General features: G+C 41.4%; 1 protein-coding gene across 2 annotated transcripts in view; it reads left to right on the top strand.

The window, feature by feature from the left end:
• Positions 1-17,216, top strand: part of PGGT1B (protein geranylgeranyltransferase type I subunit beta) — a 57,028-nt gene that overhangs the window by 17,438 nt on the left and 22,374 nt on the right. For both annotated transcript variants that reach the window (XR_010412954.1, XM_045891040.3), the window contains exons 3-5: positions 7,196-7,263; positions 10,817-10,968; positions 12,326-12,458. Coding sequence is in view for 1 of the 2 variants with exons in the window: in XM_045891040.3 (XP_045746996.2) it covers positions 7,196-7,263; positions 10,817-10,968; positions 12,326-12,458 (353 nt within the window). In the remaining variant the exon portion in view is untranslated. The remainder of the gene's footprint in view (positions 1-7,195; positions 7,264-10,816; positions 10,969-12,325; positions 12,459-17,216) is intronic.

Raw genomic sequence — 17,216 nt, 5'->3', positions numbered from 1 at the left:
GTATCTTACTATAAGTGTGTGGTCAGACCATTGGAGGGTTGGGGCCCTTCCTGCCAACCTCCGGAAGTGTTCAGGAAACACAGGGGATCGGGCTGGGAGTTGTGTGTTCCCTTATCTCATCAAGGATACAGCCAGAGAATTTTGGAGCTAGAACAGAGCAAGGAATATTATAGTCCGTCATTGTACACGTGAGGATATTAAGATCCAAAGAGACAAATAATTTGTCCACGATAATATAGCTCATTAATGCTAGAGGCAAAATTAGAGTACAGTTTTCTGTTTTCTAGTCCTTTGAGATTCCCATTCCTGGAGATTTCCAGTACTGATTCCGTACAATAGGTGCTCTGTTCATCATGTGTGTTTTCCTGTGAGTTTTGTTTTTTTTTTTTTTAAGATTTTATTTATTTATTTGACAGAGAGAGAGACAGCGAGAGAGGGAACACAAGCAGGGGGAGTGGGAGAGGGAGAAGCAGGCTTCCTGCGGAGCAGGGAGCCCGATGTGGGGCTTGATCATGACCTGAGCTGAAGGCAGACGCTTAACGACTGAGCCACCCAGGCGCCCCTCCTGTGAGATTTTTTTAAAGTAGATTTTTAAGTCCCATTGCTGCCTTTTTAAAATAACATGCCTACAAGTGTAAGTATAGTTGCATGTGCCTAAACTGAGCATGTTGCACATTTCAAAAATTATAGCATGTCTGTTTTGGAAGAATTATAGATCAAGAATTTTTGCAGAGATAGCCCCGCAGTGATTATGTGCCCAACTGTCCCTCACCGTGTGTCTGGTAGGCCACACCACAGATCTTGTCACAGTCCAACTGCAATTCTCAATTCTCCATTTACTGTTTTGTTGCATGAAACTATTAAGTCTCCATCTATGAAAAGAAGTCTCCCACCTGCCTTTTCCTTAGTTGGCCTAGGTCTGACTCTGAAACCAATCTGTGAAATTTAGAAAATAAGTATACAAACCCATTTTGTAGGCTCTAGGATGTTTTGTTTACCTTGTCTAGGTCTCTTGACAGTCTGAAACAAGGAGGTGTACCTAGATGCATATGATATATTGCTATTTGAACGACTTCCCCGTAACAAGATAAACTAGTTTGACTCTGTGCCTCTGCTAGTAGAGGATATATTCACCATATCAGTGGCTCTCGATTCTGACTTGTCTGTCCAACAGGGATTGTTTTTATTTTTATGTATGATTGTCCAGGCCCTACTCTGAAGGTTTTGATGTGGGCCTGAGATAGGACCCAAGAAGCCTGTATATTTTTTTCAGACTATGCAATAGATCCTGTTGGGACCCAGACCCACCCTTCCGGTTTATTTTGCTGCTACTGAATAGGAACACTAGATGGCGCCATCCAGCAACCTCCAAGGAAGCTTAGGCTATCAGGAGTATGCATCCCGTTGTAAATTTGGAATGAATTGTGCATTTATACTTAATAATTATCATGAATAGGGAAGCTAACTAAAATTATGAAGGAACGCACAATAGCAGACAAATATTGACAAGAATCAGAAAGGATTGCCTAATGAATTTTTTTTTAGTGACAGTATACACTTGAAAAGGGGGAAGAGAAGGCGTTTTGATTTTTTTTTTTTTTTTAAGATTTATTTATTTGACAGAGACACAGTGAGAGAGGGAACACAAGCAGGGGGAGTGGGAGAGGGAGAAGCAGGCTTCCCGCCGAGCAGGGAGCCCGACACAGGGCTCGATCCCAGGACCCCGGGATCACGACCTGAGCTGAAGGCGGATGCTTAACAACTGAGCCACCCAGGCGCCCCAATAAATACAATCTTTAAAAAAAAAGAAGAGGGGCGCCTGGGTGGCTCAGTTGGTTGAGCGACTGCCTTCGGCTCAGGTCATGTGAGCCCCACGCCGACTCTGTACTCCGCTCCCTGCTCAGCAGAGAGCGTGCTTCTCCCTCTGCCTCTCCCTCTGTTTCTCCTCAGTGTTCGCGTGCACTCTCTCTTAATAAATAAATGAATGAATGAATGAATGAATGAAATCTTTTTTTAAAAAAACCAAACTTCTTGATAATTACACAGAAGCTGTTACTTTCCTCCTATTTCACTTTTGTAAAAAGCTAATGAATCTGTTGGAACTGGTTACTGTTGACTGTGCCTTGGTCACTGTGCTGAGCATAATCTGCCCATGTCCTTTATTTTATTTTATTTTATTTTTTTAAAGATTTTATTTATTTAATTGACAGAGACATAGCGAGAGAGGGGAACACAAGCAGAGGGAGCGGGAGAGGGAGAAGCAGGCTTCCCACGGAGCAGGGAGCCCAGTGTGGGGCTCGATCCCAGGACCCTGGGATCATGACCTGAGCCGAAGGCAGACGCTTAACGACTGAGCCACCCAGGCACCCCTGCCCGTGTCCTTTAAACCTTACAAGAACCCTGCAAAATACTGCTTGCTGTACATTACTGTTCCTTGTTCAGAAATGGAGGGAACTAGCTCAGAGAGGGTGTTATTTGCCTGTAGAACACAGAGCTAGTAAGAATAGGATCTTGGGTTTGACTCCACTTGGCCATGCCACAGTCTCCTAACCTTTGGTGATGTTTTTGAACATCAGTATTTTTGATGCTGAAATTTTCAGAAAAGTTATTGATGTAAATAAGCTAAAAACATAGAAATGAACAAATAGAAATACTGTTTAGTCATTTACCTGTAAGGAAATGATATTTCATTTAGATTTTTTCAAACCCTGACTAACAGGTGTTCCTCATTTAATTGCACTTCACTTTTTTTTTTTTTTAAGATTTTATTTATTTATTTGAGACAGAGAGAATGAGAGAGAGCACATAAGAGCGGGGAGAGCCAGAGGGAGAAGCAGACTCCCTGCCGAGCAGGGAGCCCGATGCGGGACTCGATCCCGGGACTCCAGGATCATGACCTGAGCCGAAGGCAGTCGCTTAACCAACTGAGCCACCCAGGCACCCTAATTGCACTTCACTTTAATAATGCCTTGCAGATAGAGCATTTTTTACAGATGGAAGGTTTGTGGCAATTCTGTGTCGTGCAAGTCTATTGGTGCCATTTTTCTAACAGCATTTGCTCACTTCAGGTCTCTGTTTTACATTTTGGTAATTTTCGCAATAATTCATACTTTTTCATTATATTTACTATGGTGATCTGTGATCTTTGATGTTATTATTCTGATTGTTTCGGGGCACGACAAACTGTGCCCATATAGGATGGTGCACTTAATTGATAAACGTGTGGGTTGTGACTGCTCCACTGAGCAGTGGTTCCCCTTCATCCCTCTCCTTGGGGCTCCTTAATTCCTGAGACACAGCAGTACTGAAATTAGGCCAGTTAGTAACCCCACAGTGACCTCTGCGTGTTAAAGTGAAAGGAAGAGTCGCACATCTCTCGCTCTACATCATAAGCTGGAAATGATTAAGCTTGGTGAAGAAAGCATGTCAAAAGCCTAAATAGGCTGAAAGCTAGGCCTCTTATGCCAGTTGGCCACGTTGTGTATGCAAAGTAAAAGTTCTTGAAGGAAATTAAAGATGCTACTCCAGGGGTGCCTGGCTGGCTCAGTTGGAAAAGCATGCAACTCTTGATCTCAGGGTTGTGAGTTTGAGCCCCATGTTGGGTGTAGAGATTACTTAAATAAAAATAAACCTTAAAAAAAAAAAGTGATACTCCAGTGAACACACGAATGTTAAGAAAGCAAAACCATCATATTGTTGATGTGGCGAAAGTTTTATTGGTTTTAGTGGTTGTTCAGACACTAGGCACTGTGGACTTTGAAGATGAAATTAAGGTTACTAATCAGCTGACGTCAAGATAGGGAGATTATCTGCAGGTGTTTCATGTACAGGGGTGGGGGGGTGCTAGGTGTTGCCCAGTACAACCACATGGGCCCTTTAAAGAAGGCGGTACGGGGCCAGCGGCAGGAGTGGCTTCCAGGAGTGAGCAAGCACGTGGAGCCCTCAGTCCCACACCCGCCGAACCAGCTGAGGGAACTTGAGGGCCATTGTTCCCCAGAGCCTCCAGCAGGGAGTGCAACCCCTGCCAGCACCCCGGTCCAGCCTGGTGGACCTCACGGACTTCGGAACGTACAGAAGTGTGCGACAATAAGTGGGTGTGGTTTCAGGTAGTAAGTTTGTGATAATTTGTTAGGGCAAAAATGACTCATACCAAGAACAAAATTCACTCTCCTGTCATACCACACAATTTTCTTTTGTTTATTCCCTTCTGGGTTTTGTTGATAAGCATCCTTTGCTTAATTATAAACATAATCACATAAATGTTTGTGTCCTACTTTTGATCATTTCTCCATGTTGCTACATAGTTTTCCCTAAGTATTTTAGCAGCAGTTTAATGTTCCTTTGAGGAGATAGAGTGTCGCATTAACCTGTTGGACTTCTGTTTGCTTCCGGATTTTACCAGTGTAATACTACATTGCGTGTTTCTGTGCATGTGACCTTTCTTATATTGGAAGTTACTGGAGTAAATTCTCAGATGTATCATTATCCAGTCAGAGTCTGAGCCTTTTTATTACTCTTACTGTATATTGACAAGTCTTAAGTGGCTTACCCATTTTTTAGCAAAATCTTTAGCAAAGATGGGAGAACTCTGTTCCTTAGTATCTTCACCATTAGACAATACCCTTTTTCATGTAAATTTTTTTGTTAAAGGGGGAAGGTGGTTAGTGGAAGTTTTACATTTAGTGGGTAAAGTTCCCTAAATTGTTCAAGAAATTAATGTTTAAGTTACTATTCTAAGTACTATTGGAGATATAAAGCTAAATAGAGTACCTGATGTGAAGAAATAGAAGAGTGAAAACTAATTAGTATGAATTAGGCATGTTCCAGTCGTAAGAGATATGAAACTAGTTTCGCACCTCAAAACCTATTTATAGGGGCACCTGGGTGACTCAGTTGTTAAGCGTCTGCCTTCATCTTGGGTCATGATCCCAGGGTCCTGGGATCAAGCCCCACATCGGGCCCCCTGTTCGGTGGGAAGCCTGCTTCTCCCTCTCCCACTCCCCCTGCTTGTGTTCCCTCTCTCTCTCTGTCAAATAAATAAATAAAATCTTAAAAAAAAAAAAAACTATACATCTACTTGATTTTTTTTTAAGATTTATTTATTTTTAGAGTGAGAAAGCACAGGGAGAGGGGCAGAGGGAGACGGTGAGAGAAACACAAGCAGACTCTGTGCTGAGCGTGGAGCTGGACCTGGGGCTCGATCTCATGACCCTGAGATCACACTTCAGCTGAGACCAAGAGTCAAGCGATCAACTGACTGCACTACCAAGGCACTCCACATCTACTTGACTTTTTATTAAAATGCATGCACATTCTGTGGATACTTCACTTCTGTCCTCTACATCTGTCATGCTGATTTTCTAATAGCTATCAGAACCATAATTACGTTCTCATTGTGGGTGTAACTAATTTTTCATTTATAGTTTTCTTATTTTTTTCCAGCTTTATAGAGGTATTATTGACATATATATGAGTGTAAGGTGTACAACATGATGATTTGTTACATGAATATATTGCAAAATGATTACCACAATCCCCTCACATAATTTCCTTTTGTGTGTGTGTGTGTGTGTGTGTGGTGTGACAACATTTAAGATTTCTCCTTATAACTTTTTTTTTTTAAGATTTTATTTATTTATTTGACAGAGAGAGAAAGAGAACACAAGCAGGGGGAGCAGGAGAGGGAGAAGCAAACTCCCCGCTGAGCAGGGAGCCCGATGTGGGGCTCGATCCCAGGACCCCGGGATCATGACCTGAGCTGAAGGCAGACGCCCAACAACTGAGCCGCCCAGGCTCCCCACTCTCCTTATAACTTTCAAGGATATAATACAGTCCTATGAATTATAGCCATCATGCTGTACATTAGATCCCTAGAATTCACTCATCTTACAGGTAGACGTTTGTACTTTTGACCAACATCTCCCCATTTCTCTCAGCCCCTGACAACCACTATTCTACTCTGTTTCTGTGAGTTCAGCCTTTTTAAATTCCACATATAAGTGAGGACATAAAGTATTATAGTATTTATTTCTCTCTCTGACCTACTTCATGTGGCATAATGCCCTCAAGTTCCATGTATTGTCACATAAGGCAGAATTTCCTCTCTTATGGATGAATAACATTCTGGTGTTGTGTCTATGTGAGGAACAGAGAGAGAGAAATTTTCTTTATCCACTCATCTGTCGTTGGACACTTAGGTTGTTTCCATGTCTTGGCTATTATAAATTATGTTGCAGTGATCACAGGGTTGCAGACGTATCTTCAAGATAGCGATCCTGTTTCCTTTGGATATATACCCAGTAGTGGATTGCTGGATCATATGGTAGTTCTAGTTACAATTTTTTGAAGGACCTCCATACTGTTTTCCATAATGGCTGTGCCAATTTATATTCCCACCACCAGTGCACAGGGCTCCCTTTTCATGGATGTGACTCAAGTTTCTGGCTTATTAAGTTCCTAGTACTTCAAAGCAAAGTACGTTATTAGACTCAGAACGAAGATTTGTCCAATACTAAAACACTAAGTACATATATTTTTTGCAACTAGAGCAGCTTATACCTTTAGTTTGCTCACATGTAAAGAAGCAATGAGTTAAAGTAAAAAGACACTGGATGGGAAATTAGGATTCCAGATTCTGATGCGTTACCTTGAACATGTCACTTAACCTCTGGGCTTCTGCTTTCTCTCCTTTAGCATGGGGTTAAATATGTTGATCACATGAAAAATGATCATACGGAAAAGATGTGGAAGCATTTTGTATGCAGTGAGGTAGGCTATAAACTGAAGGTACATGGTAGGAAATCATTATTTTGTCTCTGGTTTGAAAATGAGAAGGGCATCTGGCTGGCTCAGTCGGAAGAGTGTGCAACTGTTGATCTCAGGGTTGTAAGTTCAAGCCCTATGTTGGGTGTGGAGATTGTTTTAAAATAAATAAACTTAAAATTTTTTTTGAAAATTAAATGAGGAAATTCCCACAAAAAGAGAACAGCCTTGGTTCATGGTGAGCATTAACCAATGAAAATGGACACAGTAACAAAGCTTTGGTACTAAACCGTTAGCTAGAATGAAAATGGACACAGTGACAAAGCTTTCATACTAAAATGCTCAGTTTCTGAAAGAATGTTTAATTGAACTGCTGTAGAGTCCGAACAAAAATAAAGTATACTCTAAATAAGTACATGTATTTATTTTCTAGGATCAAATCTAAACCGCTGTGGTTTCCGAGGCTCTTCATACCTGGGTATTCCATTCAATCCATCGAAGGTGAGTTACTGTCTGGGTCAGGAGGAAGAAGAAGGGAGGTGGCTGATAAAATTAGTGAGACAGAAAACTAAGAAATTACCCAGACGGAACCAAGCTTCCATGTTTTGATATAGCTGGATATACTGCCTACTAATGTACATTACACCTGCAGCTCCTGGAAGGAGTGTGGTCCGCACCTCACTTCCTGGCAGAATGCGCAGCCCATACGCGTGCAGAGATCCCTGCTGTCCCAAGTATCGTGACTCTCCTCCTGTCGTTTGTATAAAAATTATTGGTGATTTCCTGGAGAATTGGAAATAAAGCACTCGTGCTTGGTGCTTGCTCTCCAGGAAGCCAGAGAACTTCTGTGTTAGTGAAAGACTACATTCGACTCACGTTTCTTAGGAATAAAAGACAAAGCTCTTGCCAAGGCAGTGATTGAAGACCTGAGCAGTGATGAATTTGAGGACATTGTGGCAACAAGCAGGCTGTCTTGAGGGTTACGGCCAGAGGCTTTGGTACCAGCACACCGCGTGCAGCAAGCAGGGACTCCTCATAGAGGGAGGAACTTCTGCTTCTTCAAAGCATCAGATCCAGAGCCAGCTCTGAAGGTGTTTGCATCTCGGCACAAAATAACTGTTTTTCTATAGTGGAAGCAGAGAGAAACTTCCTCATTTTTTTCAAAAGAGGGCCACACAGCATAGAAACTTTTCCTCTGATGGGGTCACTCTGCTTATATATTGGTTATAAGCTAGTGTCTAGCAACACGGAGTGTGTCAGGATTTATATCCAGTTGCAATCTGAATGTAAATGGCATACTACCCATTTTTTCATGCTCTGCTTCAACATTTTAGAATAAATAGCAGTGATTTGGGAGAAGGCAGCATGATTTCATGGAGGCACTGCCTCAGCTTTCTTCCTCTGTCTTAGGCTCTAGATCCACCTGCCTGTGTCGAGGTCATGTGAATTTGCCAAGATGTCTCCAATCATGTGTGCCCATTGCTTTTAGCAGGGAGTCTGCAAACAGGATTCGTAAACTATGTTCCCTTTTTCCTGCATATACAGTCTTTTCCAGCTGATGCTGGTCCTGAAGAAGATAGCTCTCCCTTTACTCCTAGTGGACAGGCTATCTGGGTGCCATGACGAGTGGTCATGATGACCATTCTCTAGTGCCATATCTTGTGTGTACCCACCCTGATTGAAATAAAACAGGGCTTTGATACATTTTGACAATCCCCTTCCTCTTGTCTCCCCCACCCCCAAGACATTTTTAAACAGGAATAAAATTGAAGAAGAAACCATTTTTGCCTTGGTTGGCAGAGTCTCCTGACACCCATTTTTGGTGACATTCACCTAGACGCCTGGCATCTTCTGGGGAGGCCAGGTCCCACTCTATGCCACATTGTGTTCATCTGAATTTGAGTGGTGGAAGGAGCAAGAGATGCCAGGGGGACTCATATCGGCCTCCCAGGGGTTGTCACTGAGAGTGGTTGGCTGAGAGTCCGCAAGAATCTGAGGAGGCGCATAGGATTGTCCGATGAAGTATATAACAGTAGTGTCATCAGTTTTTCTTCCAAAACCACCAAACCACCTGTGGGCCATTGCCTTACCTGATAAATGCCCAGGGCCTTCCATGGCCATAGAGTACTTCTTGAGAAACAGTGATGGATCCTCTCAACCCACTTTTCTCACTGTTTTCCTTCACAAATGCTATATTCTCTGTTAAATTATGTGTTGTCTCTAATACATGCTAGACACCCAGAATTTTCTTTCTCCACTTCGCTTTTACTTTTTCTTCTACCTATAAAGCCTTCTCTCCTTTCCACCCACCAAGCTCCTCTGCTGCTGCAGAAAAAAAATCCCTTATTTAAGTCTTTGTGTTACTGGGGTGCCTGGCTGGCTGAGTCAGTAGAGCATGCAAATCTTGATCTCAGGGTGGTGAGTTCAAGCCCCACACTGGGCATGGAGCCTACTTAAAAAAAAAAAGTGAAACAGTCTTCAGATTTGACTAACAGAAGATAAGATGACAATTTAAAAAAATAAATCTTGGGGCACCTTGGTGACTCAGTTAAGCATCTGCCTTCGTCTCAGGTCATGATCCCAGGGTCCTGGGATAGAGCCCCACATCGGGCTCCCTGCTCAGCGGGGAGCCTGCTTCTCCCTTTCCCTCTGTCTACCACACCCCCTGCTTGTGCACTGTCTCTGTCAAATAAATAAAATCTTTTAAAAAAACAAAAAAAAGGTAAATCTTTGTGTTAATGTATCTCCCTCATGACGCTTATTACATTCTACTTTGTATTGTAATTACTTGACCAGACCCTTTCTTCTGCCCTTAAGGTTAAGCTCCACATTTGATTTCTGTTTGGATTCCCCACGGTGCTTTTAACATAGTAGATGTTTAGTTTAAGTACCAAAAACTGAAATGTGCTCTAGGAGTTCTAGGCAGGCTATTACAAATGTGGAATAGAATAGCCAGGAGTACCAGAGTTCGAGCTCTAGGGAGGAACTCAGAATGAAAGGGTTAGCAAGATGAAAATTTGTTTGGCATGTTTGTGAGACCACAAAAGAATCGTGTATGTAAGGCCAGATGGGTGGGGTGGGTTCCGATTATAGAAGGTATTGAACACCTTGCAAACTTGTTCTGTGAGGAACCACAGAAGGTGGGTGAGCAGGAAAATAATGTGATTCACTCCCTGGTGGGTCCAGGAACCTAGTTCAAGACTCCCAAGAAGTAGTGGCCCTTTGGATATTTGCCTTGTACTTCCATCAGCATCAGGATAACTAGCATCTTTGTCATGGTAATTTTATTTAATCCTCACAATAACCCCTTGAGGGAGGTATTAATATCCATTTTCCAGAAGGAGGAAGTGAAGCAAGCCAATGAGTAGTAGAGGCAGGATTTGATGCATTTCAGTGGTTATAGAAGTTAACATTTATTAGAGTGGGTAGAGGAGTCTGCTTAAACCAAAACCTTGGTACAAGTTTCACTTTGACCTTCTAGTATGATGAGTATTATTCTAGGATTTGAAGCAATTACTGATTAATCCAAACTAAAATAGAAGGGAAACCTATGACAGAGATGAATTTTAAAATATGCTTGTATTCTGTCAAAATTAAAACGTTCTTCATTGTGTGTCAACTGTACTTCAATTAAAAAAAAAAAAAACCGGGCGCCTGGGTGGCTCAGTTGGTTAAGCGACTGCCTTCGGCTCAGGTCATAATCCCAGGGTCCTGGGATCGAGCCCCGCATCAGGCTCCCTGCTCTGCGGGAAGCCTGCTTCTCCCTCTCCCACTCCCCCTGCTTGTGTTCCCTCTCTCGCTGTGTCTCTCTCTGTGAAATAAAATCTTTAAAAATAAATAAATAAATAAATAAATAATTGTGTAGCCTGGAAAGCATGCAATTGTATTTACATTGAGACCTACAAAATGGAGGTTTGTTTTTTTCAATCAGGTGTTGGTATAAGTCAGTACAAACATTTAATTTTACTAGTTCCTGAAACCTGGTGTCAGATTACTTAATGAACTAAGTTTTCAGTTTACTAGTTAAATAACATCATGTTAATTTTGATTTTAGAATCCTGGAACAGCTCATCCTTACGATAGTGGCCACATAGCAATGACCTACACTGGCCTTTCATGCTTAGTTATTCTTGGAGATGACCTAAGCCGAGTCAATAAGGAAGCTTGCTTAGCAGGCTTGAGAGCCCTTCAGCTGGAAGATGGAAGGTACACATCACTCTGGTTTTTTCCCTTTTCTTTTTTGGAAAAATTTTATAGAACTGAAAAATGGGTATAATACTATACTAGAACTTTAGGGTTTACTATAAACCCTTTTAGAATCCTTTAATGTTCACTCTATGTACAATCCCTAATCAAAAAATAATCCAAGATTTCTTATTTCAGTAAAAAGAAATCATAATAGCAGAGCTCCTTGTTTTTTTCTCTTGTCTAAATTGAGACAGTGAATACATTCATAAATAAGTGGTTGAATGGTTTTAATATTAGGATGGACTTTAATTTACCTTCTGGGTGACAAAAAAGATATTTTGAAGTAAGCATACACTAGTCTGTACTTCTGTTCCTTAAGACATAGTGACTGGGGCAGAAAGGAATGAACATTGACTATTACATTCTAGTGAAGGTAGATTCAGTGATGTTTGTAAAGGATAGAAAAAGAACTTAGTTCAGTAATATTTGGTGGTCTGTATGGTATGTTTAAGGAATCTTCCTAGAGTTTTAAGGTGAAACCTCCCCCCACGCCGCCCCAAATCTAGGAAGTGGCAAAGTGATACCATCTAGAGAAAAAAGTTTGCAAACCAATTCTGCTGTATTGTTACGTTAGTGCTCCATCAGCTGATACCTCTGTTTTCCCTTCAGTGTTTAAAAAACACTGCTCTTGATGAGGAGAAAATTAATTTAGACTTGTAAGATAAATTATCATTAATTGGAAATACTGTAAAAATCTTTACCTCAGCCAGTGTATGTGACTAATATCTCAAAGTTTCCATATAGTCTTTGATTACTGCCACCTTTTCCTTGTTTATAAATAAAGGACTAGATATCAGACTCAGACTGTTACCTCTCTAAAACTAATGGAATAGGTAAAAAAAAAATCACCATACAATATTGTGTTAGTTAGTGGTTATCTACATATACATTTAGGAGAAATTTCACATGTCAAAACTTGGGTTTGGAAATTTCTTACTGCCCAGTGGGTCCCGGGTGCTTTTCCCCCCATTAATTCTCAAGCTAGCATGCCACGATTGTCCGGGATAGGGAACAAAGACACTTCAAGTGGTGCCATCTGGGAAGGATTAACTGGTAGTGTATAAAGCTACCCAGAAATCAGAACTTTGAAATGGAGCGGTGATTTAGAGATCATTTTATATTATTCAAGTTAATAGTCCTGTTCTTTATTGACGAATATAAGTAGTATACGGTTTTTAAATCCATATTTAATCATAGATTTTTCTGCGAGTAAAGACATGAAGTAGGTGTTTCTCACCCCTCCCTCCCCCGCAGAAAAAATAAAAACTAAATTATAGTGCGATGGAATCGTAAATCATAGTGTTATTTCTTTCAGCTTCTGTGCAGTCCCTGAAGGCAGTGAAAATGATATGCGATTTGTATACTGTGCCTCCTGTATTTGCTACATGCTCAACAACTGGTCGGGCATGGATATGAAAAAAGCCATCAATTATATTAGAAGAAGTATGGTGAGTTATGTTGATAAATGACTATTTTAGGTTATTGTTGCTATATGGCGACTGCACTATAATGCACGTCTCATCTCTCCTCCACCAAGAATCTGGAAATAAGGGCAGTAAGGTTGCTTTTTGGATATGTTGTGTAATCAGAACAGCCATATAGAAATAATTGTGAAGGACAGATTGATTCATTGGCCGTTAAAATTCAAACATCATTTGATTGTATCTAAGGAAACAAATGTCTTTACTAGAAAGAGATTGGTCAGCCTTAGAAGGAAAAAAAAAAATGACGTAAAATCTCACAGGCACATGTTTGATGGCCTTTGCTAGCAGGGGTTAGTGCGGAGCCCTGGCCAAGCATAATGGAAAATTATGGTTTCTTAGGTGAGACTATTTCTATATTTGGTGTGAGGTGGGAGTTCCGGAAGTCATTTGATTAGCAAGAACCACATACAACAAGATTGACTGGGCTAACAATAGATTTTTGGATCTTTTTGTTAATACTTGTGTGTGCCCCTCCCCCCCCTTTTTAAAGATTTTTTTATTTATTTGACAGAGAGATAGCGAGAGAGGGAACACAAGCAGCGGGAGTGGGAGAGGGAGAAGCAGGCTCTCCTCTGAGCAGGGAGCCCGATGTGGGGCTCGATCCCAGGACCCTGGGACCATGACCTGAGCCGAAGGCAGATGCTTAACGACTGAGCCACCCAGGCGCCCCGTGCCCCCTTTTTTTTAATCTAAGGTTTATTTTAAGGCAAGTATCAAATAGAAGTGCTATTCTTTCACAATACAACTTAATCTTTTCATTGGCAGTAGTAAGGAAAGCTTAGTCTCAGCCAGAATTATCCCTTGCTCTACTTTTTTGTCTTTTGTATGAAACTGAGACATAGAAATGTTGCTTCCCAGGTTTATTACTTCCCAAATCTGAAGTTTTCGTTTCATAGACTAGACTCTTTTAGGATTAATTCAACTTTTACTCGTCAGTGTTTCAAAATGAAAATTAAGTTCTTAGAGGAGTGAAATTTTTTTTAACTGAAGGTGTGAATATGGGTCAGATTTTGTAGAATCGGCACTAGTCCAAACTTCGGAGAGCCCGTGGAGCAGAAAGAACAGGCCCTTCAAGGAGCTTCAGAGGGAAAGGAGATTTATATTCAGTAGAAGGATGGGTGACGTGTGTTTTGGCGTAACTGCTACGGCGGCAACGCTGTGTTCTCCTTCATGTGTTGTATGTGGAAATACAGCGTATTGATTTGCCCTGCTACCAGTGACGGTGACTTTGGAGCGCCGGTTAGGTTAGCATTTCTCTGCGTATCATTATTCAGTATCTTGTGGTGAGGGATTTGGAGACTGTTAAATAACCTGTTCCTCTTCAAACTTTTATCCGCTGGTGGTGGTATGCAGTTGAGGATTTTCCAGCTCTGTCATTCCTCCTGTGATTTTTCAGTTGAAATTCTGCTTTTAGAAAAAGCTTTCTCTTTACATCTGTCTGTATCACTTTGAACTCCAGATTCTTGTTTTATCCAGTGGGCTATTGCCTGTTACTGTCGTTACTTATTTTGATGGTCAGATTGTCCCGGATTCAGCGAGCCCCACCACGCGGACGCTTGTGCCTTTTTTTGTCTCACCCCCTTCATTCTTTGAGCAGCAGTTGGCTTTCTGGCACAAGATTTTCCAGGTTCATCTTGTACTTTCCGAGCCATAGCCCTGGAATCTGTCATTTTGGCAAGGAGCCCTGGTTCCTACTGGAGGATGGTGTGTAGAAACGAGCATTTGGGCACGATCGCTGTGCTCACTGGCATTGGGATATCATGGCTTCTAGTCCCTCTCTCAGCAGGCTGAGCTAGGAAATGTATGTATGCGTGTGTCTATGCACAGAATCCTTCCCCCCCCCGCCCCCCACTTATACGCACCCACTCACCTCTATTTCCTTATCTATGTGTGTAATAAAAACCATGAGTCCTATTGATACCTCAAATTTCAGTCCAGCACCACAGTTCTTTTTTATCTTCCTCCTTTCTTTTTGTAACTCCCTTCTCAGACAGTCACCAGCCTGGTTCCCATTATCCAAGATACATTGCTCTTTTTGTTTGAACCTGAAGGTATATAGTCAAAATACCATATTTAAGAAATACTTGAGGGGCTCCTGGCTGGCTCAGTTGGTAGAGCATGCCCCTCTTGATCTTGTGGTCATGGGTTCGAGCCCCACATTGGGTATAGAGATTAATATTAAATCTTTAAAAAAAAGTGCTTGAGTTACTTCTGTTATTCCCCACCCCCTTTAGTATGGTTATGTTATTTAGTTAAAATACAGCTAAGTTTGTTGGTGTTTGGGGCTTCATTTTAGGGTTTTCCCCCAATGTTGTTAATTTTTAAAGATTTACTTAATATGTGAAATATTGACTTGGTTCTGAAAGTCAGAACTGTACAAAAAGGGATATTCCAAGATGTGTTACTCCTTACCTCCTGTCCCTTCTGTCTCGCCCCCTTGCTCACTCCTGTCCGTAGTGGCGTAGTTGCCACCTTGTTCCGTTTACACCGTAGGGGACCAATCTCATTAGCATTTGCTTTGTCCTTCCCGTATTTGATGAGCAGATATGTACATTTTTGTTTCTCCTTTCTTCCTCACAAGGTAGCACACCACAGATACTTAGTTTCATAGTACTCCATTGTGTGCATGTACCTAGTTTTTTGAACGGTTCTGAACATGGAACACGTATTTTCCAAAGGCGAACAATGTTGAAATTAATAACCATCTGCATATGCATTTATGTATTTTTGGAGATAGATCTTCAGAGTGAATTCCTAGTAGTGCACTTGCTTGATCAAAAGGTAAATGCATATGTAATTTTACTAGATGTTGCCCATTTTCTCTCCGAAAAGGGCAGACCAGTTTCTCTTCCCACCAGTGTAGGAGAGTGCCTATTTCCATACCACCTCGCCAAAGCAATGTGTTGTCATCCTCTTTAATTTTTATCAGTCTGGTGGGTGAAGAATGATCTTTCAGTGTGTTTATTTTTAATTTGTATTGCTTTTATTATGAGTGAGCTTGACCACTTTCTTCACTCCAGGACGATAGAGCACCAGGTCACACATGAGCACCAGTAGCCTGCAGTTTGCTAACCCGAGTTCCAGTCCATAATTAGTTTGCTTTCCTATAGGAACTCCAGTTTTGTGTATGCTCTTTCTTCTTTGCTTATCTTTGATTTCAGTCACTTTTTCTCTGACCCTTTTTACTGCTGTGTCTTAGTTTTAGTCTCTTGGCTGTTTTCTGCCTTTCGTCAGTGTCCCTTACTGTCTTTTCTTTTGAGACTGTTATTCCTTGGTCTTACTATTCCTTATTTTCTTCCATTTATTTCCTGAAGTCACTGAACTCTTTATTTCTTCCTACTGTTTGTCCTTTCTGTTTTTAACTTTTAGTTTCCTTTTCATACTCTCAGGTGCTTGCTTGATAATCACAGTTGAGTTTGGGCTGCTGTATTACAGTTCTCCTCTGCTTTATGTCCATTTTGGGGAGGCAGGGGCAGATTTTCATACACCGAGATGTTTTCATTCCATTTGCTGTGTTTTCAGAGTTATTTTATATAGATTTGTCTCCTTGTTTAGTCATTTTGCAGATGTTCTTTCTTAGAAAAATTTCTATTTAAGAGTACACTCTTTTCAGTCAACAAAGTGTGATTTCTTTAATGAGTTTTTGTGGGGTTTGATTTTGTTTGTTTGTTTTCATGTTGGGGAAAGTATGTGTTTCATGATTTCCTGGTAGAAGAGAGATTCTCTTGTTTCTCATGTCTCTAAATGTTGGTCCTTTGGTGTCCTTTATGACCTGATCTTTGGCGGGTCCATCTCTCTTCCTTGTTAACTTGATTCATCAAAGTCATTCCCTCTAAGCACTGCACCCTCTGAAGTCCCTTCCCAGTGGTCAGCGCTCTACTGTTCCAGAACTCACACAGTCCCGGCAGCGCTCGCCTGGCGTGGTGGGCCGGCCCGTGATAGGGATTGTGACCACATGGGCTGAGTGAGGCCCAGGGATCTGAGTCGTCAGGGGGAGATCACCACTGCTCTGGGGCCTGTGCAGCTTTTTGCCATCACATCACAAACTCTTCGGGAGTCGTAAGTGTGCGTACAGAGAAGTTTTAAGCGGTAAAACCAGTATTTATTTAGTACATTGTAATATTAAAACATTAGAAATATTGAGAGTTAAAGTGTTTTCTTTGTAAAAAAAAAAAAAAAGCTATATATATATATATATATATATATATAAAAGAATGAAGTAGTTTGGACAGTGTTTGCCTTGTTTCCTTACGTAACTTAGGACAGGGAGGGAGCATCGTTTCTGTCTCGGTAAATGATCAGACTCCTTCCTAAGTTCATAGCAGCTTCCAGCACTTTCTCCTTTGTGTTTTCATCGTTGTGAAACATCTCCAAGGATTCCTTTCTTCATCCTTTGTGTCACAGCCGTGGTCCTCACTCATGCAGGCCCCTGCCTTCACTTAGTTCTTCCGACGGCAGCACCAGCAGCCTTCCCGGGACTAGCCGTTTTTTTCTAATTCTGTGTTTGAGCTCAGTTTCACTTCTAGTGGTGCCGCTTCTCATTTCTTGATTTGGTGGCCAGTCTGTTCTTTTGGTTCTGCCTTTTCAGAGACCGTCACGTGGGTTTACTACTAAGACAAAGGAAGAGACAACACAACCATACATTTTGCTGTCTGTGCATGAACTGAACAATATGTGCAGTGACCAGTTACTAACAGACTCTGAAAAAGGTGGTGGGACTAG

Source organism: Mirounga angustirostris, unplaced genomic scaffold (genome assembly GCF_029215605.1).
Source record: "Mirounga angustirostris isolate CCGP_5_RB_7025 unplaced genomic scaffold, mMirAng1.0.hap1 SCAF_7, whole genome shotgun sequence".
NCBI lineage: Eukaryota > Metazoa > Chordata > Mammalia > Carnivora > Phocidae > Mirounga > Mirounga angustirostris.
The sequence above is the reverse complement of the archived record's forward strand: the minus strand, read 5'-3'. Positions and strand labels throughout refer to the sequence as shown.